Source organism: Sturnira hondurensis, unplaced genomic scaffold, assembly GCF_014824575.4.
Source record: "Sturnira hondurensis isolate 20B ecotype Veracruz unplaced genomic scaffold, ASM1482457v3 Scaffold0001872, whole genome shotgun sequence".
Lineage (NCBI taxonomy): Eukaryota > Metazoa > Chordata > Mammalia > Chiroptera > Phyllostomidae > Sturnira > Sturnira hondurensis.
This window is the reverse complement of record NW_028074503.1, coordinates 10504521-10531199: the sequence shown is the minus strand read 5'-3', so window position 1 is coordinate 10531199 and position 26679 is coordinate 10504521. Positions and strand designations below refer to the sequence as shown.

Below are 26679 nucleotides of genomic sequence, written 5' to 3'. Positions count from 1 at the left end.
CCCCCCCTGTGCTCCCCACCTCCCTCCCATCTCTGCCCCCCACCTTAGTTATTGTCCATGTGTCCTTTATAGTTGTTCATGTGAGTCCTTCCCCTTTTCCCCTGTGATTCTCTCCCCTCTCCCCTCTGGACCCTGTCAGCCCCTTCTGTATTACAGTGTCTTTGGTTACATTTTGCTTGCTTGTTTGTTTTGTTGTTTAGAATCCTGTTAAAGGTGATATCATATGGTATTTGTCTTTCACCACCTGGCTTATTTCGCTCAACATAATGCTCTCCAGTTCCATCCATGATGTTGCAAAGGGTAGGAGCTCCTTCTTCCTTTCTGCAGCATAGAATTCCATTGTGTAAATGTACCACAGTTTTTTGATCCAGTCATTGACTGATGGGCATCTAGGTTGCTTCCAACTCCTGTAGTTTTCTGCATACAGGTCTTTTAACCAAAGAGGTAAAAGACTTGTATGCAGAAAACTACACAACACTGAAGAAAGAAATCAAGGAAGACACAAACAAATGGAAACATATACCGTGCTCATGGATTGGAAGAATTAACATCATCAAAATGTTCATACTACCCAAAGCAATTTACAGATTTAATGCAATACCTATTAAAGTACCAATGGCATATTTCACAGACATAGAACAAACACTTCAAAAATTTATATGGAACCATAAAAGACCCCGAATAGCAGCTGCAATTCTGACAAAGAAGAACAAAGTAGGAGGGATTACAATACCTGATATCAAACTGTATTACAAGGCCACTGTAATCAAAACAGCCTGGTACTGGCATAAAAACAGGCACATAGACCAATGGAATAGAACAGAGAGCCCAGAAATAAACCCAAATCTCTACAGTCAATTAATATTTGACAAAGGGGGCAGTAACATAAAATGGAGTAAAGATAGCCTCTTCAACAAATGGTGTTGGGAGAACTGGACAGCTACATGCAAAAAAATGAAACTCGAGCACCAACTTACACCATACACCAAAATAAATTCAAGGTGGATAAAAGAATTAAATATAAGCCATGAAACCATTAAATCCCTCTTTATCTTTAATCTTTGGTAATGTAATTATGATGTGCCTTGGTGTGTTCCTCCTTGGGCCCAACTTCTTTGGGATTCTTTGAGTTTCCTGGACTTCCTGGGAGACTATTTCCTTTGTCAGATTGGGGAAGTTCTCTTTCATTATATTTTCAAGTAAGTTTTCAATGTCTTGCTCTTCCTCTTCTCCTCCTGGCACCCCTATTATTTGGATATTGGAACATTTAAAGTTGTCCCAGAAGTTTCTAAGCCTCTCATTTTTTTTTTTAATTCTTGTTTCTTCATTCTGTTCTGGTCGAAAGGTTTCTTCTTCTTTCTACTCCAAATCATTAGAGTCCCAGTTTCTTTCCTGTCACTGTTTGTTCCCTGTATATTTTCCTTTATTTCACTTTTCATAGCATTCACTTTTTCCTCTATTTTGCGACCGACCATACTCAACCATTTCTGTGAGCATCTTGATTACCAGCGTTTTGAACTCTGCATATGATAGGTTAGCTATTTCCTCATTGCTCAGCTCTTTTTCCTGGAGTTTTGATCTGTTCTTTCATTTGGGTCATATCTCTTCATCTTGGCATACCTGTTACATAACAAGGGACAGAGGCAATCCAGGTCGCTGCAGTGTGATGCTGTATGTGGGGGAGGGGTCGGAGAAGGAACGATGGCGCTTGCTCCACTCTCTGCCAGCTTTCAGCCACTTCTCCCACTACCCACAATCAAATCCAGCCCTTCTGGTGCCGATACCCAGGTAGGTGGGTGGGTTTGTGTACATTCTAGGACTCTGTGGGTCTCTCCAATGAACTCTCCTGTGAGGCTAGAATGTTCTTCCACTGCCACAACCCCCACAGGTTTTCTCAGTCACAGGTTTTGAGACTTTATTTCCCCGTGCTGGAAGCCTGGGTTCTGCAGTCTATCTTGCTTCCAGTTGTTCCTCCTGGTTTAACCGCACACAAGTGAGGGAACCTCAGTCCACCAGCCGCCACTCTACCTTGCATTTCTTTCCACCCCGGATGCCCATCTCCACCCCTCCTACCAGTCTGGATCAATGTTTCTCCTTTAACTCTTTGGCTATCAGCCTTCCATACTATTTGACTTTATGGCAGTTTTTTAAAAAAATTTTGTTGTTGTTCTTCTTTTGATTGTGCGAGAAGACAAAGTATATCTCCCCACACCTCCATCTTAACCATAAGTCCATTTTTTATTGATTTTAGATTGAGAAAGGGGAATGGAGGAGGGGAGAGATATAGAGACAGACATGATTTTGTTGTTCCACTTATTTGTGCATTCATTGGTTGCTTCTTGTATGTTGCTCTGACTGCAGCTGTAACCCTCAACCTTGGTGTGTCAGGACTGCTCTAACCAACTGAGCTACCCAGCCAGGGCTAAAAGTTAGAATTTTGATAAAGCTGTGATCTTCTCACTTTCCTATTTTTTAAACAGGGGTGATATTAACAAACATGATTTGATACAAATATTTTTGTGTCAACAATGGAATATCTACATATCTCATCCTACCATCTTCCAATTGACAATTACAAAATATCACAAAATCATGCGTGGTTACAAGACCCACTGAAAGTGGGAGACAGGCTGTTGGATTTTACTGTTACCAGTGTACAAAGTTTGCCATTGTTTCATAGCAACTAACTTTTAAAAAATTACCATCTTGAGTTTTGGCATTGTACCAAAGAACACCCAGTTATCAAAAAAGAAAGGTTATTAAAACATTCGTTTTTCTGACTACATTATCTGTGTGAGACTAGACTGCCTTCATATTCTTCAACCAGAGCCTACACAATAGACTCATGAAGATGTAGACTAAGAATCCAGCTGTCTTCCATTAAGCCAGTTATTAGAGATCTATAAGAATGCCAAACAATGCCACTATTCTCCCTACATTTTTGTATTTCCCATTTAAAATAGTTAATGTAATGAGTTTACTCTATCTAGAAGAGAAAAATAAAACTTGTGTAAGGTAATATACTCAACGCCCATGAACTTTTCAAAATGGTCAGCACTATTTTAACTCTGAAAGTTCTTGAAGAAATGACTGAATAACCTAATCATATATAAGCTATTCAGATCACTTGCTAATATTGCAAATATGACAAGTTTTCTTTTAAACAGTATTCTCATCTTATTAGCTAAGAAACAAGCATTTAAAAATAGAAGTGGGTCATAATGTACATGTTGACCATCACACTGGGTATGGTGTGTTTCAAAGTCGTTAAGAGAGTAGATCCTAACAGTTCTCATCAAAGGATAAGTTTCTCCTTTGCTGTGTGTGTGTGTGTGTGTGTGTCAGTGAGACAATGTATTCTAAGTAAACCTACTGTGGCAATCATCTCACAATCTATGTAAGTCAAATCATTATGCTATGCACTTTAACCATCTAGTGCTGTCTATTATATCTCAGTAAAACTCAAAGTGGATGTTAACTTCTCATTATAAATCCTGCCATACATTTAACTAAAAAGTATTATTACCAGCTGATTATACTTTTTAAGAATTTTTCTAAAAGATAGATTTTTTATTTACAATTTCTCATTGTCTGGAGCATTCATTTCTCTTGGAGAAAAAGACAATGTCTCAGATCTTCCTATAAAAGTTGAGGCTAGCAAAGACTAATGATCCTTTCTTTTGGTTCTATATTCCAAAAGGGAAAAAGATCCAAATTATTTCAGACTTCCTGACAGGATTTATGAAGAGACTGGAGATCTAGCAGATATAAACATAATTGGTAGATTTGTGCTATATACACAGTAATGGTAAAGATAACAAACTTTCCCTGTATTCATTCATTCAATCCTCATAATCCATAAACTACATAATTTGTCTGTAACTCAGTATCAAACTACAGAATCATCAAAAATAGGTCACTTGGTCAAAGAAATGAGGCTTAGTTGTTTCAAATGATTCCTGTATCTCAGCAAAGACCTACTTACCCTATTCTTACCTACTGCAGCCAGCCCTTTTGTCAGTAGCATCAGACTCTACTCCCAGAAAATATAGTCCTTACATATTTAAAATCCCGTGCCTACAAAATGCCCCCAAGAGAGGAGCTTATGAGTTCAGGTGAGAGCAGTGGAAGACCACTGAGGGCATACCCTTCACCTGTCTTCTTAGTTGCTATGAGCAGAATGCCAGCTAATTTTCCATTTTTACTGAGATCTGGCATCCACACCACCACCCCAAGGGCCAATATACACAAAAGAACCACCTGAAATACATCCAACGTAACTTCCAAAAATATTAAAAAGTAGCTTTAGAAGCTACTTTCTAGCTTTTCTGTTCTGGACAAGTTACTGTAGGTAAACTGTTGGCTAAATTAAAAACTGACAAAAATTTCAAAACATTGAGCAAAAGTAGCCAGATGTAACTTTTATTGGGTGTTTTCATTTGTATAAAGTATAAAGGCAGGCAAACAATCTGTGGTATCAGAGGTTAGTAATGGTGGTTATGACTGAAGTAGGAACAAGGGGATTCAAGTGATTCTAGTAATGGATTTCCCTGATCTGAGCTCAGAGTAAAAAGCTATTACTATTGTTCACTTGGTGCACTTTCAGTATCATGTACCATTAGTTGTCCATCCAAATGTGAAATCTCCTCCCTCATATCTTGAGTATTTTCTTCTTCATAACCTCCATAGAATGGTTCTAATTCTTCTGATTCGTCTTCTGGAGAAATCTGCTCCCCTCCCCTGCTCATCTTGGATTCTGCCAACAGTATCTTTCACCATTATACGCTCCTAAAAGTTCCTTTTATTATACATACGAAATTGCATGGTATAGTTTAATCCCAGTTTTTCAATCAAGTACACAATGGAATATACATTAATCTTCCTCATTCAGGAAAGGAGTGCAGGAACTGTCATCTTTCTTCGCCCCAGGATTGGACGGTTGCTTTTGGGGGTAGGGAGGTTTCATGCTGTAACATCCACTTTCTTGAGGTTCCTGTACTCTTTTAACCTCTTAATGACATTCATTCCCATTCCTCATCTTTTTTCAAATTGTATTGCACAATAAGAAAATTACATTGCACTCTAAAATGTATCACGGAATGAGCATTTTACACTCTTAAGTTTTATACTACACATATTTACATGTTTTCTGGGTCACAACTGTTCTACAAAAGCTAAAATGTCACCATCTCCACAGAGTATTTCCTTTGAGTACCAGCCATAAAGGGTTTCTATAAAAGGGATGATTCACCAAGATCATACCTATTGAGTAGCCCAACAGGTATATGACACTGTATTTGGCAACATCTTCCTACAGTCCTGATAGCTTACTTAAGGGTAAATTCTCCATAAAAAGTATTTATTGACCAGTTAACTTATCTTTCTGCGTGGTGGATAACAGGGCTTAAAAATCTTGCTCCATGAGTACTTAATAACTTTGTAAATTGATTTACATTTTAAATAAAGATAAAATGTTTATAAAGTTAAATCCAACATATAACATCAGCATGTGGTTGCTTTCTTCTGTGCAAAATAATAGGTTATCTCCTACATGTCTTCCAGAGTGAGTTATGGAAATTAAATGTTATCACATTTGCCTTTAAGCAAAATTTTAGAACACAAGTAGAGAAAACCACTTTTAACTGAAAAATAAAACATCTCAAATAAGACTGTTTAATAACATAAACTGTAATCTGTTGAGGAAATCATTTTTCCTAAGTGGTACTGTGAAATTTAGGTACAAGAGTATCAACAGTTTCCCTCTTATCCTGACGCAGCTATAAGAACTTTTTCATGACTTTAAACTATACATCTGTAAGTCCCTATTCCTAACCCACTGACCAAGAGGAGGGGAGACTTTAAACAAACATTTCTACACCGAGGAGCTCCCAGATAACAGCAAATAAAAGCCAGCATCTTCTTTATGAAAAAGTTTATATGAAAGACACATGACTATTAATGACATGGAACTAATCCACAAAATTTCAAAACACAATTTCAAGATGATTTCTATTACAATTTTCCTTTGAAGAAGTTCTCACATCTCAAAATGGTTTAACGACATACTGGGAAGTATTAAACTTTGAAAGAAAGTACTAAAGTTATTGCTTTAAACTGGAAAAACCTATGGTCAAAGTCTCTCTTTAAAAAGTTAAACAGTTATTCTTACAATTACACTCATGTAACTGCAGAGGAAATGTTCAAGCACATAGTAAACATCACTCTTTCGAATGACAGAACAAAGGCATTAGTTCATTAAGATGTATGGCTTTTTGGTGACTGTTATTTCTACCCATAAAGTCATTACTGTTTGACTGAAAAAGGTTTTTACAAAACTCCACTTGCAAAATTAACATTTTTATTAAACCAAGTTAAAAAAAGGTTCACTGTAGAAAAGTCAACAAGGGTTTTAACAAAACCAAAATATACCTTTTTATACAATATACGTATATATTAGCAGCAAACTACTTCTGAGATTTTATGTTTTTAGTTATTTAAAGAAAGCATAAACAATGTATATTAGTATGGAATGTGCACTAGTCCACTCTTCATGTTTTATTCTGTGATTTGGACCTTCTAATACAAGTTATGATTCTCATTAAGGAATACTAAGAACAAACCCAGTCTGACTAAGAAGCAGTGAAACAGCGTGGCTGGTAAAATGTGTGTCACTACTTCATAGTCATGCATTATCTTTTGAGAACAAATGAGCACCATAAAAACAGGTAATTGAGTGTGTGTGTGTAAACTCAATTTCAAGGTATGATGGCAGCCAACTAGACCATTTAGCATTTGACTGTTACTTTTCAAAAATTTGCTGATATACAAAATGTTAATCAAATCAGATGAACATTTCAATCCCATATTGCTATTTTTTAAATCTTAATAAATTCTGTATATGACCTGATAAACTACATGCGTGTCTATTACACATACACATCTTTAGATTTGCTCAAATTTCTCAGATTAGATGAAGCCAAACTTTTCATTTAAATATATATGTAGAACATACAACTGAATCACCAACTGAAAGTTTCCAATTAAAGTTTCAGCTTAGCTCATCAGAAATACTAGCTATTGAAAATTCTGTAGCCAAAAAGGTGTAATTCAATTAATATACTATAGGCTTATAAATTAGTCAGCCAAACAAACAAGATTTACTAATTACTTGCCAAAGAAATTTTCTCTTGATATTTCCTTCTAACAGCAACAAAAATGAAATATCTTTACAATGAGCTTTCACTTTTTGAACAGTTAAAATTATTAAAGAAATCTCACTAGTCTTCAAAAATACTACATGTTATGTAAATACCACGTTCTTATAGTTGAATTCTTCAGTTAGAATCTGTATTAAAATTTTTTTTTCCTTTGGATTGTTTAACTTAGCACTTCAAGTCTCCATTCTGCAACTCAGATTAACTGGCTCAGATTTGTTAGGTTCGTATCCACCACATCTTTCAGCATTTGCTACTGCATTTTACCTGTGTACAATGACATCAATGGGAGAAACTGCACCGAATTTCAAAAGCCACATAAGGAAAAATTCAAGAATATGTAATATAAAAAAGATAAAGTACAACAAAGATTCCCTTTTCACCATTACATTAATGAAATATAATCATTTTAATGCTTTTAAAGACGATATCCTAATGTTCATTTTTTAACTTATCAAAAGAATGAAATGTTTCGATGGCCCATGTTTCTTTTTCAATTAAAAAACAAACAATAGACTGAATTACTTTTATTAATATACACATCAAGTTATTTAAATGGTGACGTCATGTAGCTTTCTCCTTAAAGATGGCACTTGCAGGTACAAAGATGCGCAGATGTCTACAGCCTTCAGATGTTTACTTGAAAAGATTCTTCAACAGCAGTTTGATACTGGGTTTCCTCATCTAGCTGAAGATTCTGCAAATGATAACGTTGATATGTCAATAGGAAAAACACAGTACACTATTCAATACTTTGTCCTATGTATCACACATCTTGACATAAACACTACACACTTGAAACAGTGTATGTTACAACATGTATCCTTTAGTTATTTATTTTTTAGCCTCACCCAAGGACTTTTTATCACTGCTTTTAGACAGACAGAGAGAGAAATACTGACTGGTTGCTTTCTCATATGCACCCCAAGAGGGGATCAAACTGGCAACCTGGGCATGTGCCCCACCAGGGAATCAAACTCAACAGGACAAGGCTCCAGCCAATTGAGCCACACCATCCAAGGCTAACACATATCCTTTAAAATATGGGATTTATATATATAAACTTTAATACAAAATTAAATTTAATTGTAATAATTTAGGAATAATTGATAAACAGAGGGGAGCAGCAGAGAATGAAAACTGAAAGTAAAAAATGTATTACGGGCCCTGGCTGGTGTAGCTCAGTAGATTGAGCACAGGCCTGTGAAGCAAGGGGTCACTGGTTCGATTCCCAGTCAGGGCACATGCCTGGGTTGCAGACCAGGTCCCCAGTGGGGGACACATGAGAGGCAACCACACAATGATGTTTCTCTCCCACTCTTTCTCCTTCCCTTCCCCTCTCTCTAAAAATGAATAAATAAAAATATTTTTTAAAAATGTCTTATGGTAAGTCATTAATTCAAAGTATGGTTAGAGGTAACCCACAATTGTAAATTTTGTATGATTGCTAAAAAAGAATGACAATGTCTGAAGGTAAATTCATTTTAAAGAAAATAGGTTTTTACTGAATCAGTTGAATAATAGGTTCTTAACCATGAAGCTAAAAACTATAGCTCACTCAATCTGAGTTATACTACTACTCCTAAGTTAAAAAATTCTATTTGCTATCAATTATGTCCTATGGGTTTGCTTTAGAATAGACTTCCACTTGACAATCTTGAATAATTAAAATTACATATTTTTCTGAGGCAAGGTAAAACAATCTGCCAAATATACCAAAAGGGGCTCACCAAATATGTGTTTGCTTTTCCAAATACACAGTCCTTCAGACACAGTAACTTTCTTACTTACAATGAGAATTTTAAAATAATTTATAATTACTTTATAAAAATGTTAACATTGTAAGAGTACACCTGAATTTTACATATATTTGAATTGTTATTTTTAAATAGTATGTTTAGCCCTGGCTGGTATGGTTCAGTGGATTGAATGCCAGGTCTGCAAACCAAAGGATCACCCATTCAATTCCCAGTCAGGGCACACGCCTGGGTTTCAGGCTGGGCCCTCAATGGGGAAGCGCATGAGAGGCAACCACACATTGATGTTTCTCGGAGTCCCTTGTCTTATCTCTCCCTTCCCCTCTAAAAATAAATAAATAAAATCTTTAAAAAAATAATATGATTAAAAATGCCAATTCCACAAAATATTTATCAAGAATGATACAATTTCAACACTGGAAGGTAGAGAAAAATGTAAATTCTATCCATGCCATTGTCAGAGTTGCACATGCCTGTATTTACTACCTAAACTTGAAAACAAGTATCAACTATTCTTTGTCAAAATTAATTTTAAATTAGGTAAAGTTTAAATTCACTAAAGTGAATAAAATGAAATTTCACAATAAGTAAAACAAAAGCCACATGTAATTTTTCTTAATTATCATGACGCATTTGGAAGGCAGAAACTAATAACTGCATGTTTTCTTTGGGGATCCATTTTTTGCATTACGTAATTTTCCTCACTCACCTTGTTAAAGCAGTCAACTAAGGCCAAAATCTACCATTCAACCTGGCTGTACTTGATAATTAAGCTACCTCATTTTTTAAAATGTCTCACATGCTACATATATGTATTATAATGGATTTAGAAAGCAACTTACATGAAAAATACATCCTCCTCAACCTGTTGCACCAATTTTACTTCTCTAGCAATTACTTTTCCCTTATATGAAAACTCTATAAATCATTTTGTTAATCTGAGGGTTTGTTCTTCCTCTTATTATTTATCTCTCTTGTACAGGGGGGAGACATTATATTGAACTTCTAACCACTTTTACAAACCAAAATTCACCTATATTATTATACAAACACTAGAATTTGCTCTGTAACCATCCAACATGATACAGCAGCTTGCCTCAAAACTCACGTCTAGTTTGAAAAAGTTAATTTAACTTGAATACTTAAACAGTATTTTTTTAATCTTGAAGAATTCACTTACCACAAATTCTCCATAATCAAACTGATGTCTTTGATTTAGATGACTAACGAAATTTCTAGTAATCTGGCTAGGATCTCCCCAAGGAAGAGACACACAAATAGGACACGTCTATGAGAAACAATGTTTTAAATTAAAAAAAAAGAATATAAAACATTATAATTATCGAAAGTATTCAACACAGACTTATAAAACTGAAAACACCTACATGAAAAGCATTCTACAACCAAATCCCATGACTATATCATTTGTCAACCAAATTATCTTAAATTATGCCATTCTAATACAGCACAATAAAAAGGAAATCTTATACATATACATTCTATTACTTAAATCTCCAACTACACAACAGTTTCAACAGAAACACCACATCCAGCCTTTAACAATACTATTTGTACTGGTAGTTATCATTAACCAGTATGTAATCTCATTTGAGCCACATAACTGTGATATAATTATTATAAGCTTTATTTCATTTATAAGTAAAATGAAAGTGTAGTAGTAAACTCTAAATTGTATTCCTTAAGGTTTTAAATGAAGTACATCTTTAAAAATGAATGGATGACATTCTGAAATGAGAAAAAGAACTTTAGTTACTGGACTCTAGCCAAAAGTCTAGGCTGTATTGAATAAAACATAAAAACAAAAATTTGCTAAAAATGTAATATAAAACAAATAAAATCTCTTAAATGTGTGGTTTTTTTTTCCCTAGAGACATCTTGGGACTGTATTTGTTTATTTAACAGTAGCTGACCCTTTCCTAATGAGCAAAGTTGGTGGTATGTCTCCCTTACTGCTAGGAGACAAGTACAAGGGCATCCACAATAATTACTGAGGCATATTCTTTCAGAATTTTTTTCTAGTACATCCACTGAAACTGCTTAGAAATATCTACAATCCTTATTTTATTTGTAATATTTCCTTCTATTCTTATTTCTGAAGCAAATGTTTATATATCAAAATGCACAGCTGAAAGGGCAGTGTCTCTCCTAGCTCAGTTTGTCCTGTTTCACCCACAATTGAAATCACTTACCTGTGAAACTTATGTTCCAAATGAGGAGTTGTAGGATCATTAACACAATGTTGGAATCCTGCACTCTGCACTATCTCCTTCATTCATCAAAAAGGTCTCACCACTTTCTTACACACTCTCAAAATGGTATCAAAAAGATATATATGCACCAAAAAGTAAGTATGATTTCTTTCCTTCCTTGCTGTATGAATTCATATACTAGATTCTGCAAGGATACAAATTAAAAATACCTAGTGACTTTATTTTTACTTACAATTTTCACCTACAACAGATCTACCTGACCAGATAAAGCTGACTACGTCCTATAGACCAAGTAACTGAGCAATGCTAGGTAATGAACCCCCAAGTTCACCTTCCAATACTTCACTCCTCTAGATTTTTCTACATCACCCTCATAATAAGTATCTCCCTTTCATAAGTAAATTACTGAAATCTTACTATACTTCAAATCTTTCATCTTTTGCTGACAAAAATCTACCTTACTGATAATGCCCCTTCCTAATTTAAATCAACTACCTTCCCTGTTACACGCATGATGTGAAATGAATGGAACAGCATACTAAGCTGAAGACTATTAGAAACATATGTACTTACCACAGGAACTATCTGAAAGAGGTGATTACTGTTACAGTGATCCAGTAAACGCTGTCTAGTAAAATTTGATTCTTGACACAAGGGACACTTAAACGTGGGATGCCCAGAAGAACTATAAAACAATTTAAAATGAAGTATACTTAATTTGAAATTACAAATCACAACATAGAAGTAATGCTCTCCTGTTTTTTAACCAGTTACTACAAGGTTCTTTTTTTAAGTTACAGTTATTAGACTACTGAAATATTCTCTAATTTTAAAGGGGAAAAACCTATGTTTTCAATAAATAATTTACAACCAGTGTTTCCAATCTCATTTTAATGTCTCAGTAAACTTTTTCATGGTGCCTCTAGACCAAAACAAAACCAAACCTTGCTGTTCCATGTATTATGTAGTTAGAGCCAAACAACTTATTTGGTCATTCGTGTGAGGACAACAGATGTCACTGCATCCACCTTGAAAATTTTAAATATCTTGTCATGTCCCCGTTTGGAAACCCTCTATTCCCCCTATCTAGGAACTTAATTTTGAAAAGACTTCCAGTAGCTTTCATCTATCCCAGTCTCTGGAACTCCAATATATAAAATTCCTAGGAAAAAGTAAAAACAAAAAGCACTGGTAATCAAACTGATCAGTATTTCAAAACACCTTGAGGATCATGCATCACTGGATTTTAATACTTCTGAATTTCAGGGAAAGTATTAAAAGTTGTCAAATTCAGTTCAATATTGACAACTCTACCTAAATCACACATGAAAGAAACCTAACCACAGTGAAAGAGGATAGCTAAAAACTCTTCCAATTTAACACATTCCATAGGAGTAGCAACTGCATCATTTATTTCTACACTAGTAAGTTCTAGCATTGTGACTGGTGATTTAACTGAATAAAAACTTTTTAACTCAAAAGTCTATTATTATAAAACAATAAATAGATATTATTTACTAACATAGCAGGATTTTCAAAAGCTTACCTTGTATTCTCTTGATAAGTTTCTATGTTATCAGATGTGGATGTTTCACTCCTATTACTTAAGAAGCATAGGGGGATAAAGTTAATACCTCAAGTAATAAAGCACATTACTGATTCATCAACTTGAACTGCTAATGAAGAAGACTAGTCCAAATTTGTTTTAAAACCCTGAACTTCAAATTGTTCTGAACAATAAAGCACATGACATTAGTTACTTTTCAAATAAATTCTAATTAAGATTGTTTACTGTGTCCTTATCATGTCCTTCAAAATGAAAATATGCAGCTACAAAAGTAAAAGAATGTAGAATTTTGAAGAACTACCTTAAATCTACAGCATGATAACATTTCCCCTGGTCCTTTAGACTATAAAATTAAGAATACCTCTACCTCTATCCAAGCTAGTATGTATATGAATGCTCGGGTAGGCTCAAAAATTCAAACTTTTTGGTTTGTAAGTAGGATATGGGATATGGTTTAAGGTTATGGTCTTCAAAGTAGAATAGGTTTAAGAAAATATTTGAATGTTCATTTTCCAAAAAGAAACTAGGCTCTCCAACGTTTAATGTATAGAACAACTTGACATCCTCATTCAGACCCCATGCCAGAATCATGAGTCATATGCATTATTAGAGGAATCCTGAGGGAAGAGGGAGTATTCCATACAGGAACATTACAGAATTTCATCAATGTGGTCAATTATATAAAAACACCTTTCAATAGCAGAAATGTTAAAACAGAAATGAGATAGCTAGTGAATAAAAGACATACAAGATATATATACCACATAGGTTTAAGAGTTGTTAAACTCAAAAACTGGTTATTCATTTTTCTTTTACAAAAAAACAAGCAGCATAGCTGGTATTCTACATCCAAGGATTTTGCATCTGCAGATTCAACCAACCGTGAACGGAAAACACACAGGGAAAAAAATATATCAGGAAGTTCCAAAAAGCAAAAAACTTGAATTTGCCACACACCAAGCGCTATGCTAAATCCATGTGAATGACATGATGCATAGGTAAAGCCTCCTGTAACCTATTTGCAAATACTGGTTATAGGCAAACACTATGCTTTTTTATATAAGGGATCTGAGCATCCTCAGATTGTGGCATCCGAGGACGGTCCTAGAACTAATCTCCCTAACAGATGCTCTTTCCTTTTTTAATTTTCTTTTTTCAGTTTATTTTTTCATGATAAGCTACATACAACAAGGTGTATTTAGTGCAAAGACACCCTCCAATAACTGTTCCCTTCTGTGAAGATAACAATGTGACCTCTCCACACATATTCTATGCTAGGCAAAGAAGCAAACTCCCATTTAATACTCAAATAAGAGACTATTAAACCACAATTTTGCACCTTTCTGGCAGATTAATGTGTGCTAGGTATAGGTAAAGGTGGCATTTTAATAATATGGAGACTAACAACTGCTTTTTAAAACAAACTCAAACTATTAAAAAGATGTTATAATTTTGTTACCCAAAACATTATGTCATCTATTTCTTAAAGTCTCACATCTACATATTCAAACTTGGTAACAGATTTTTCTACTTAGTTTTTAAATTATCCATATAAATACAATCACTGAGTTTTAACATGTCCTTTAAAAATAAAAACAACTTCTGATTGGTTTGTAGAAACACCTGTAACATTATCAGGAGAGATGAGATTAAAAATCTTAGTAATCTCAACCTATGACACAATTCTTCCTTTGTGTGGTAGATGTCTTTTCTCCAGCCATGACAGTCATCAAAACCAGTATCAAAGTAAAGTGAACTTAGATCCAAATCTTCAATTACTATATCATAGTGTTACACTAAGATTTTTAAAAATTTAAGAGAGCATAGTCAACAATATTATTTTCAGTAAAGTATTAACAAACTTTCAAAATTAAAAAAAATTATGCCATTACATAAAGCAAAATTTATTAACTTTTTCATCTTTCCTTCAATTTTTCATTTTATAATGTACCTAAAATATCAGTACCATAAAATACATGCAGTTTTTATATAAACACATATTCTAGGCATACTTAACTCATATTTTTCATTAATGAGGTATGCAATCATAAAATTCTGATTTAAAGAATTTTAATATCAAAATTAATGTCCTTTTTAAATACTTTCATCCATCTCCTACTATAACTCCCTATTTTTCATTATTACTATCTTTATATCAACCTAGTCTTCCCTAATCATCCTATATCATGCCTTGGCTACTACTGGTAGCCTACTAATTTATTTTAGAAACGCATGAATGGGTTCAACAACAACAAAAAAATCTATTACTGATACCATACTTTCAACTAAAAATAGGTGTGTGAGCCTGCCTCAAACTAAAAAGCTACTACAGAGTAAAAACCACAAAACAAAACAAAAAAAAGGCAAAAAATATGGAATCGGAGAAACTATTTGCAAATCATGTTGTATCTAATGCAGGATTAATTACAAAATACATAAAGAACTCCTACAACTCAAGAGCAAAAATGCTAATTACAAAAAGTGCTAAAAACTTGAATAGACATTTCTCCAAAGATGAAACACAAATAGCCAACAGGTATATGAAAAGATTCTCAATGTCACACTAATCATCAGAGGAATGTAAATCAAAACCACAGTAAGATAATATCTCGTCCTGGCTGGTGCAGCTCAGTGGATTGAGCGCAGGCCTGCGAACCAAACAACCATGGTTCGATTCCCAGTCAGGGCACATGCCTGGGTTGCAGGCCAATTCCCAGCAGGGGATGCACGAGAGGCAACCACACATTGATATTTCTCTCCCCCTCTCTCCAAAAATGAATAAAATCTTTTTAAAAAAGATAGTATCTCAGATCTGTTATGACAGCTAATTTTTTAAAAGATAAGTGTTTGTGAAAATGTTAAGAAATTGGCACCCCTGTATACTGTTGGCAGGAATGCAACATTAGTGCAGCTGCTATAGAAAATAGAACTACCATATGATCTAGCAATCCCCCTTCTGGGTATTCATCCAAAAGGGCTGAAATCAAAACTCTGAAGAATTGCAGATCTATTCAAAATAACCAAGACTTGGAAAGAACTTTGTGAACAGAAAAAGAAAATGTGGTATATAAATACAATGAAATGTTATTCATCCTTAAAAAAAAAAAAGAAAGAAAAGAAACCTGCAAATTTGACAGCATGAATGAACCTTGGGGACATTATACTAAGTTAAAGCCAGTCACAAGGCAAATACTGCATGATTCTACTCATGTGAGGTATCTATAGTCAAACTATTAGAAACAACAGAATGATGGCTGCCAAGGGCTAGGTGACGAAGGAAGAGGAAATGAGTTGGTAATCAACACATATACAATTTCAGTTATGCAAAATAGGGTCCAGAGAGCTGCTGTACAACATGGTGTCTATATATAATACTGTACACTTAAAAATCTATTAAATCTTTAAAAACCAGTTAAAAGGATACATATCTCATGTTAAGTATTCTTACTACAATAAAAAATAAAGCTATATATGACTATGTCACTTTATGCTAAATTAAATTGTGATACTGCCTAAAGCAGTTTTCAAAATACTAAAGTATCTTATTTCTAGTCTTTTTAGAATATAAAGAAAAATCTCAAGTTCTATATTTACATTTTGCAAAACAGCAAAAACAATTTCAATTTTGAATACAAAAATATACTTGCAACACATGTAATAAAGGATTATTATCTAGAATAAAGAATGCCTATAAATTAGAAAAGAGCATTTTATTTAATGCTTATACCAGACTGTTTAATAGTTATTTAGCCACTTAAAATGTTCATTACTTTTTGCCCTGGTTGGTGTTGCTCAGAGGATTGAGCACCAGCCTGGGGAATGAAAGGTCACTGGGTCAATTCCCCAGTCAGCGCCCATGCCTGGGTTGCCTGTGAGGCAACTGACTGATGTATCTCTAACACACTGATGTTTCTCTCCCTTTCTTTCTCCCTCCCTTCCCCTCTGAAAGTAAGTAAATAAAATCTTTAAAAAAAGATACTAATTTAAAACAAAAAGTCCAACAACTTGAAGAGAAATCTATTAAGAACAATGGAAGAGCTGTATTTGGACTAAACAGTCTGAGCTTACTGATACTCAGTTTACAAAGAGTCAAGATTAGTAGGAAAAGCCTGCAAACAGACCAAAATAATTTCCAAAGAAGATAAATAGAATGTGTTCCGGTTTATCTTAATGATTACATGCATCCTCCTTTTCTCCCCCTCTTCCTCCTCATTCTAGGGGCTAAAGAAAACAGAAAGCTAGTCTTATATGTTAAAAGCAGAATTTTATTGTTATGAATAAGAAATGGCCTTAGTAAAACAAATAGTATATAGCACTGATATATACTTATTATGAGAAACTCCCCACGCCAATGCAATAATTTGTTAAACCTCCTCCAAGTTTTGTTAGTTTATAGTTCTACCCTGAATGATCTGACTGAAATCAGTGCTAGCTGATTTTGAATCACTCAACTGTAAGTTATACTACTTAAATACATGGAAAAGGGGATTACGTCTATGTAACCCATCCTTGTATATTCAATAACATGCAGAATGTGCCCGGTAGTTCAAAAAGTAGAATAAATATATGTTGAATAATGAAATGTGCCCTGACCAGATGGCTCAGTTAATTAGAGCATCATCCCAATATGCTAAGTTGCAGGTTTGATCCCTGATCAGGGCACATATAAGAAGCAACCAATGAATGCATAGATAAATGGAATAATAAGCTGGTGATTCTCCCTCTCTTTCTCTAAAATCAGTAAGTAAAATTTTTTAAAAAGAGAATAATGAAATGATCTGTGGATTTTCAAAATTTTTTGACTACCAAGAAAGGTACATGTAAATACCACTTTAAAAATTTCTATAACCAGAGTCCAAAGTCTTAATCACTCATTTGTACTTATAAGAGAATACTTCAAACTATATTCTAATAAAGCACAGGCTCTATCCCGAGGTGGTCCCTTGAATTTGCTACAGAAAGGTTTTGTGTGTTTTTTTAATCCTCACACAAGGATATGTTTATTGATTTTAGAGAGGGAGAAGAAGGGAGAGACAAACATCAATCAGTTGCCTCCTATACCACCCTGACTAGGGATGGAATCTGTAGCCTAGGTATAAACCCTGACCAGGGATAGAACCCACAACCTTTTTTAGTGTACAGGATGATGCTCCAACCAACTGAGCCACCCAGTCAGGGCCAGAGAGGTCCTTATTAAAATAGTGAATCTTCATAAAATGCCACCAAACCCTGCTCAACTAATAACTACAGCATATGGACCTGTTCTTAATCAACAATATAAAATATATCTGCTCTCCAGTTACTTGACAAAGAGTAGAAACTTTAAATTCTCCAAAATAAAGTTTACAAAAAGCATGCTGCTAGCCCTGGCCAGGTGGCTGTGTTGGCTCCATACACCAAAAGGTTGTAGGTTCAATCCTTGGTCAGGGAACATACTTAGATTGCAGGTTCAATCCCAGGTCAGGGTCAAACAGTAGGCAACCGATCAATGATTCTCTCACATTGATGCTTTTCTCTCTTTCCCTTCCTCTCTCTCTAAAATCAATAAAAACATATCCTTGGGTAAGGATTTAAAAAAAAAGTATAGCTGCTAGAAATAATCTTCATGAAGAACTACCTGAATGTATGTATCTTGTCTGTTCTATCACCAAACCTAGCCAGAATATCGCAGAAAAGCCCCTGAAAGAAAAGCTTTAATAAACTGCAATAGTGCATGTGATAGTCTACAAGGAAGGTCTTTAAAGTATAGCCCTAAGTTAGGAGATACTTATTTCCCAGACTCCTCTCCAGCAAAGTTGCCTTGACTGACTACATCCCTCACTAACTGCCCTCTCTACACAGCTTTCTTTCTCCAAGTTCTGGTTTCAACTTTCTCTCCTCCTCTGTTTTCATTACCCCAGGCATATATCACTATTCTTGGTGATTTTCTATAACCTTCTCACATACTGTACCTGATACCCTTATCCTTTGAAAATAGTCCCTTTATTAAATTTTTCTCAAACAATGTAATTTGAACATATTATCTGGTTCTTCACAAGATCTTCACTATATTCTGGCTTTATATCTTTTATTTCCCAGCAATTATTTTTTAAAAACTTTTCCTTTTGCCCTAGCTGGTGTAGCTCAGTGGATTGAGTGCAGGCTTGTGAACCACACGACCGCAGTTCGATTCCCAGGCAGGGCACATGCCTGGGTTGCAGGCCAGTTCCCAGCAGGGGACACATGAGAGGCAACCATACATTGGTATTTCTCTCCCTCTCTCCTTCCCTTCACCTCTAAAGACAAACAAATGAAATCTTAAAAAAAAAAAAAAAACCTTTTCCTTTCTTTACCAATTTCCTTATAAAAACTGAAATACAAACTCAATTTTTCTATTGCAATTAGAATTTTGCATAGAATATAAATATGAATAACCACATTCTGGATAAAAAGATATACATAAGTACAACATATAAAATAAAGTATAAATAAATATAAAGTATTAGACGGTCTAGTACTTTTCTCTAAGACTTTTCTCTAAGTCTTCAGAGAAAAGAAAGTCCACCAGCTGGCAAAGCGTGGGTTGAGGTGGTGAGGAAAGGGAGCACTTCTGGTAAAAGCATGGAGGTAAGAGAGGGATTACAATGATAATGATGATGATTAAAAACCAACATGTGCCTAAGAAAGTACTGTTCAGTATGCTTTACCTGTATTAATCTATTTATTGACTCCTAACCTAATGAGGTGCTAATAAGTATTCTCACTACCATCCACTTTTTTTAAATAGATGAGAAAACTGAGATACAATTTCTTACCAAAATTATACAATTAGCAAGTCACAGAGCCTGGGACCTAGGCAGTCTGGTTCCAAGCCTTCATTTTTAACCTCTAAGTTATACTGCTTCTCAGGGATGACAAGGGTATAATGCAAATAATTCAACATAACTAAAGCATATGATACAAAGTTGGGAAGTTAGGAAAGATAAAGGTTAAAAAGAAAGGCAAGTGCCGGATCAAAGAGAGCTTTAGAATAAGAAATTTTGTCTTGTAAGCCATTTGTTGGATTTTAGATCAAGAAACCCCTTAAGAATCTTGACCTCCCCAGAAAAAAAAAGTACATAAACAAAATTTTAGCAGTTTAGGTGGTTTAGAACCCTTAGTGACCCATGGAACCTTGGATGAGAAACACTGTTACAGGGCTATGACACGTCATTAACAAGGTATAGGGAGAAAGGTACAAGGACAGGGAGAAAGAGATCAGAACTGCACTTCTGAAATATCACTTTAGCTAGAGTATATAGGACAGATAAAGGAAAACCACTACCTAAAGTCCCATTGCAATAAATGGTTCAGGTGAGAGATGATGAGGGCTTAAGCTAGGAAAGTGACAACTGAGATAGAAAAGAAGACCATGAATGAGGGATACTACTATTATAAATCATGATTAAAGAAAACATCAGCAAGCTGAAAAGGAACCAACTGTATGGGAAAATATATTTGCCAACGATACCTAGGACAAAGATCTGAGCTCCAAAATATATAAAGAACTCACATGACTGCACTCCAAGAAGATAAACAATCCAATTAAAAAATGAGCAAAGGCCCCTGGCTCGCATGGCTCAGTCGATTGAGTGCCAGACTGCAAACCAAAGGGTCACCAGTTCAATTCCCAGTCAGGGTTCATGCCTAGGTTGTGGGCCAAGTCCCCTGTGGGGGGTGCACAAGAGGCAACCACACATTAATATTTCTCTCCATCTCCTTCTCCCCCTTTCCCTTCTCTCTAAAAGTTTAATACATACATACATATTTTTAAAGGGGGAGGCAAAGGACCTGAACAGACACTTCTCCAAGGACCATATTCAGAGGGCCCAAAGACATGAAAGGATGCTCAGCATCACTATCAGACAGATGCAAATTAAAACCACAATGAGATACCACTTCACACCAGTCAGAATGGCCATCATAAACAAATCAACAAACAACAAGTGCTTACAGGTTATAGAGACAAGGGAACCCTAGCACACTACTGGTGGGAATGCAGACTGGTGCAGCCACTGTGGAAACAGTACAGAATTTCCTCAGAAAACTAAAAATGGAACTGCCTTTGGATCCGGGATTATACCTTAAGAATCCTGAAACACCAATTCAAAAGAACGTTTGCACCCCAATGTTCACAGCAGCAAGATTTACTATACCCAAGTGCTGAAAGCAACCCGAGTGGCCATCAGTAAATGAATGGGATCAAAATGGGATATACACAGCAGGAAGAAAGAAGGAACTGCTACCTTCTCTCTTCCTGGAACTGAAAAGCATGAATGCTAAGTGAAATAATCCCGGCAGTCAAAGACAAATACCATATGATCTCACCTGTAAGTGGAACCTAATCAACAAAACAAATAAGCAAACAAAATATAACCAGAGATACTGAAATAAAGAACAAACTGACAGTGACTAGGGGGGAAGGGGATTAAGGGGGAAAATAGGGGAAGGGTCATCAAGGAACATGTATAAAGGACCCGTGGACAAAGCCAATGTGGGGTAGCATTGAGTGTGGGGTGGGGGGTGAGAGGAGTAGTGGAGAGTGGTAGGGGAAACTGGGGACAACTGTAGTTGAACAACAATAAAAATAGATAAAAATTTAAAAAATAGAAAAGAAATCAATAGTACTTATGACCAACTAGATCTGAAGAGTAAGAAGGAAGAAGGCACATCTCCTAAGAAGAAAACTTGGTCATTTCACACTCAGTGATTACACAAATCATATGTATTAGCAACTTTGCTAAGAGCTGGAGATACAATGTTCAACAAGACAAATACCACCCCTGCCCCTAAAAATAATCTATTGAGTTACTAACAAATTGTTGAGTAATTTCAATAAAGAAGTACAATAATAAAAACAGATGAAGAAACCAAAGGGAATTTTTAAAAACTGTCATCCAGTGACATTAAGTAAAATGAGAACATGAAAGCATTCTACAGAATAGGCAATCAGAAAATTACTAAAGACAGAAAAGTTTTAACTGAGAAGTACGTAAAAAGCCTACCTAAGTATAAGTGATTACATTACCAAAAATCAGCAACATGTGATGTGAATTGCTACCAAAATAAAATCACAAGAGTCTCTGCTTAACATACTGTCTCAGGGGCCTTTCTATAATACTGCCAATACTGTTTTTTTTTTTTTTTACACAATTGTGTGTGTGTGCTTGTTATTCATTTTTTAAAAATTAAACACTTCATTATTAGAATACATGCAGGAGTGGTAATACTATTTAAAAAGGGGGGGAATTGTGCAAAAAAGAGAATAGTGGTTACCTCTGGGCATATGGAGTTCAGATGACCATGGGCTCAAAAGGACACCAGGTCCTAATAAGTGTTTTATTTCTTGACCCGAGTTAGTGGATAATTAGGTATTTATCACTATTTTTAAAACCACATATGCATTTTGGCCTCTCTTCTATATAAAATACATTTCATAAAATGTCTATTATACAGAAATCTGAGACACTAAGATATAAATTAAGCCAAAATCTAGTTTTCAAAAAAAAAATGAGACTAACCTAGAACTAAGAGTTTAACAGTACCAGGTCTCTTTTAAATGACATCTTATTATCAGGGTAAAAATCTCAAATAACTTTATTTCTTAGGTAGTAAAAGATTTCAGTTTGTAAATACACTACTAAAAGGGATTTTTTCTAGTTTTTAAATAATCTCATTTGAAAAAAAAAGAAAAAAAAAACAGCCTTCAACTCTCGAGTCTATTTTTTAGAGGAAGGGAGGGAGGGAGAGAGGGAGAGAAACACTGATGTGCAACAAAGTTCATCCATCAGTTGCTTCTTGCACACCCCCAACTGGGGACCTGGCCCACAACCCAGGAATGTGCCCTGACTGGAACTAAAACGGTGACCTTTTGGTTCACAGGCCAACACTCAATCTGCTGAGCCACACCAGCCAGTGCTCCTAAAATGATTTTTAAATAACATAAGCTTAAAGATAGTCTCCCACATGTAATCTTACATGTATCAAAGTTCTGAATACACAAATGATATAGTTCTCATGTTACTTTAAATTAAACATAAACACATAAAACAAAACATACCTTATTATATAGTTCCCCAAACAATTTCCATTTCAACTATAAAAATTCTCTTTTTAAGAATAAATATTGCTTACCTGCTCCCTACTGAATCTTGAGAGATCTGAAAGTTTGGAATGATAGCAGAAACACCATATTCATCTTGATACTTCTTACAAGACTTGTAATGATGTCTCATGCGATAGAATTTAATCTGTAAATTATTGATTAAAATGTAACATGACTTTTTTCAAAAAATTTCTATTTATATAGCTACAGGAATAAAAAAAGGCACAGAGAACACGCTGGATGGTGCTGTTTTAAATAACTAGGCACAGAAAGATCTATCCACACCTTCAGAGGTGAGGTGCTGAAAAAGTCAGCCCCCCAGTAGCCAGAAACAGACACACGGTAAGTAAAGAAGGCAACTCAACAGTCCAATTGTCGACAGTGAGAACAGTACCAATGCAGTCAGACCACACCTTTGTTCAGCAACCTCAGTACTTGAATTCTGACTAAGAAAGAATTCAGAGTCAAGACTCAAACTATAGAAGAAAGTTTATTTAGAAAGTCACAGAGGTAGAATAAGTGAACTGTAGAAGAAACGGACTTAGGGAACATGTTACAGAGGCAAAAGAGGGCTCTTGGAGCTTAGGAGAGTGAGGCAAAGGAATGTGGCAAAGAGGAACAGGGTGGGGGGGAAAGGAGCAGGTGTGCGCCCTACAGAGAGCCACGGTAATGTGGCTTTTATTTTTACATAAAATTCACAAGATTTGACATACTGTCAAAGGGGGGAGAAAGATAAAAATTGGTAACTAAATATTCCATTGAAACAAGAGATTTTTTTAAACAAGTGATTTAATTCTTAATATGTTTCTGTCTATTAGATGAACTGACAATAGAGAAGAGTCCATCTGTCTGTAAACTCACAGCAAACAATATTAACAAATAATTTGTTAGTATTTTAACAAAAACATTTAACAAATTTGTTATACACTTGAAACAATACTAATAATATACAAAAAATGAAAGTATTACAAAGATGCCTCATGGTATTGGGTATTTCTTTATTCTTTAACTAGTGAAACTTGGCAGAAGTAGAAAGCACTTTAAAAAACTACATTCCTTGGTTAACACTTGGAACATTTTTCAGTTTCTCATTGACTAGAGCCAAAAATCTCTCAAGTGTAGTTTCCAGCTTCACTTCATTGCCCTGTCAGTTAAGACCTCCCTCAAAGAGATGGAAACACAGATCTGACTTGTGTGAATGCATGAAATAGCAACTGGGTTTACTCACTGACTGTATTAGCTTTTTGAAAAAGTAGCTGCAATAAATCCACAAACACATGGATATACTCAAGGCCTAACCACACTTCACCACTGCACTCCTTCTCCAAATGGGAGTACAATAAAATCCAGATTGGAGAATTAATGCCAGTTACTTGTCTAGCTAATTTTCCCACTTGGTCCTTAAAATTTAAGCAAAGTCTTCTGTTGATATTTTGTGATTTCTTAGATGAAACACATAAATAAACAAGTGGGCAGCTAATGATTCCTTGACTACAAAAATCCATTTGGTTATTTCTACGTGCAAAATTGCAATGATGATACTATCATCAGAAAAACTATTTAATGGTTGAATTTGTATCAGAATGGGGTTTAAATGAGTAGAATACTAGTTTGCTCATTTTCATTTAGTTCAAATTATCTGTATTTAGTAGATAATAAATGAGTAATTACTTTGAGAAAAAAAGAATATGGTAAGAATTACGGTAAATTCAGAGATTGTGCCTTTCAGTTTCTGTTTTCAGTAAAGTTTATAATCTATAGCCATAGCTTTCTTTTTTCTTTTGGCATTTTCAGCCCAATTATCAATCTAAATAACTTCTTTCTCTTCAAAAGGGTACCCATAAAGAATATTCAGACAGGAATTTCAGAGTAAAACTTGACTTTCAAGAGCTATGTCACATTTACTGTACCTGTTTTGCACAGCATCTGCAGCTACCAGACAACTTCCTCATGACATTTTCAAGGTCTAAAGCTCGTTCAGGACATGCTCTTTCTCTTCTAGTCACTGTTCCACGACAGAGGGGACAATGTATTCCACTTTCTCTCATCGCAGTCAGGAAACATTTTCTACAGAAACTAAACCAAACATGTATGACATGTTAACTAGAGAAAAAAGTAGTCTTTTAATTGCTATTATTAAAAACAAATAAGCACTTATGAATATGTACTCACACTAAAAATAAGTTAGGCTATTCACATGTACATAAATCCTGAAAGAGGTGGCTTGGAGAAGGGAATGACAGGAGTTTCTGGAGTGTTGAATAGATAGGTGTGCTTGGTTTGGGAAAAACTCGCTAAGCTGGACATTTATGATGGGGTACTTTTCTATTATGTATATTATACATAAATGAAAAAATCAGAAGTAAAAAACAAGGGTAATTATGTTAAAATTGTTATAAATAATAGTTAAACTAAGATTATCCTATAACGAATGTAAGATAATATTGAATATAAACTATAATTAAAAATAAAATTTTGAAAAGATTATCATCTAATCAGGCTTAAAATAAAATTAAAAATTTTCAAGAATCAGCCCTGGCTGGTATAGCTCAGTGGATTGAGCATGGGCCTGTGAAGCAAAGGGTCACTGGTTCAATTCCCAGTCAGGGCACATGCCTGGGTTGCGGGCCAAGTCCCCAGTGGGGGATACATGAGAGGCAACCACACATTGATGTTTCTCTCCCACTTTCTCCTTCCCTTCCCTCTCTCTAAAAATAAATAAACAAATAAATACATAATTTTTAAAAATTTCTAGAATCAATCCTGCGCTCAATCGACTGAGCTATACCAGCCAGGGCAAAATACACTTTTATAGTACTAGTGGTATTTTGTAAGTTAGCCCAATTTTGTGGAAGGCAACATGACATTTATAAAAAAGAGCAGTCAACCACTTATTGAGTACTTAATATGTGCTAGACAACATTTCAGAAAACTTATATTATCTTGAGTTCTTAAAAATAAGTATTTTAAAAGACACTTAGTTTCCTCATCTGTAAAATAAAGATGAGGAAACTAAGGCTTACAAAATAGCTTTTTTAAAATTATTAAGAGGGTATGAGCGAGGGCCTGTGAACCAAACAACCATGGTTTGATCCCCAGTCAGGGCACATGCCCGGGTTGCAAGCCAGTTCCCAGCAGGGGATGCACGAGAGGCAACCATACATTGATATTTCTCTCCTCCTCTCCTTCCTTTCCCTTCTAAAGATATATAAATGAAATCTTAAAAAACAAAAAAAAAGAAAAAGAATGAGCTCTCCTGACAAATAAAATAAAACAAAACAAAACAAAATAGGCTAAAGGCTAAAAGATGTTCCTTCACTAAAATACAAGGCCCTGAATGTTCCCTGTACCTTGGAGTCTTTGCCCAGAATGTTCCCTCTACCCCAGAATGTTCTGTACACAAACACAGCCCTCTAAGCCCTGGCCAGGTATCTCAGTTGGTTAGACCATCATCCCAATACGCCAAAGGTTGCAGGTTCAATCCTCCACCATGGTACATACAAGAATCAAACAATGAAGACATACATCGATAGAGCAAAATTATCGATGTCTCTCCCCCCCCACTTCCCCTCTCTCTAAAAAATCAATAAATAAAATAAATTCTTTAAAAAATCAACCACAGCCCTCTATCAATACCTATATACCACTTAAATCTCAGCAACAGTACCTCTTCCTCAAGAAACAGTCTTTGACTACCCACCCATCCACCCCTAACCCATCTGAGATCTGATCCCCTTCTTATATGTTCTCAGAACCTAAGTTTGCAACTACATGTTTATTTGAGTAT

General features: G+C 35.1%; 1 protein-coding gene across 3 annotated transcripts in view; it reads right to left on the bottom strand.

Moving 5' to 3' along the window:
- Positions 1-4395: 4395 nt before the first annotated feature.
- RNF138 (ring finger protein 138) overlaps positions 4396-26679 on the bottom strand; it is a 31269-nt gene continuing 8985 nt past the window's right edge. For 2 of the 3 annotated variants that reach the window (XM_037032564.1, XM_037032555.1), the window contains 6 exons: positions 24803-24968; positions 22922-23037; positions 12749-12805; positions 11776-11887; positions 10152-10259; positions 4396-7911 (listed from right to left, as the gene is read on the bottom strand). In XM_037032564.1, the coding sequence (XP_036888459.1) occupies positions 7843-7911; positions 10152-10259; positions 11776-11887; positions 12749-12805; positions 22922-23037; positions 24803-24968 (628 nt within the window). In that variant the 3' untranslated portion in view covers positions 4396-7842. The remainder of the gene's footprint in view (positions 7912-10151; positions 10260-11775; positions 11888-12748; positions 12806-22921; positions 23038-24802; positions 24969-26679) is intronic. The other variant, XM_037032572.1, reaches the window with a different exon arrangement.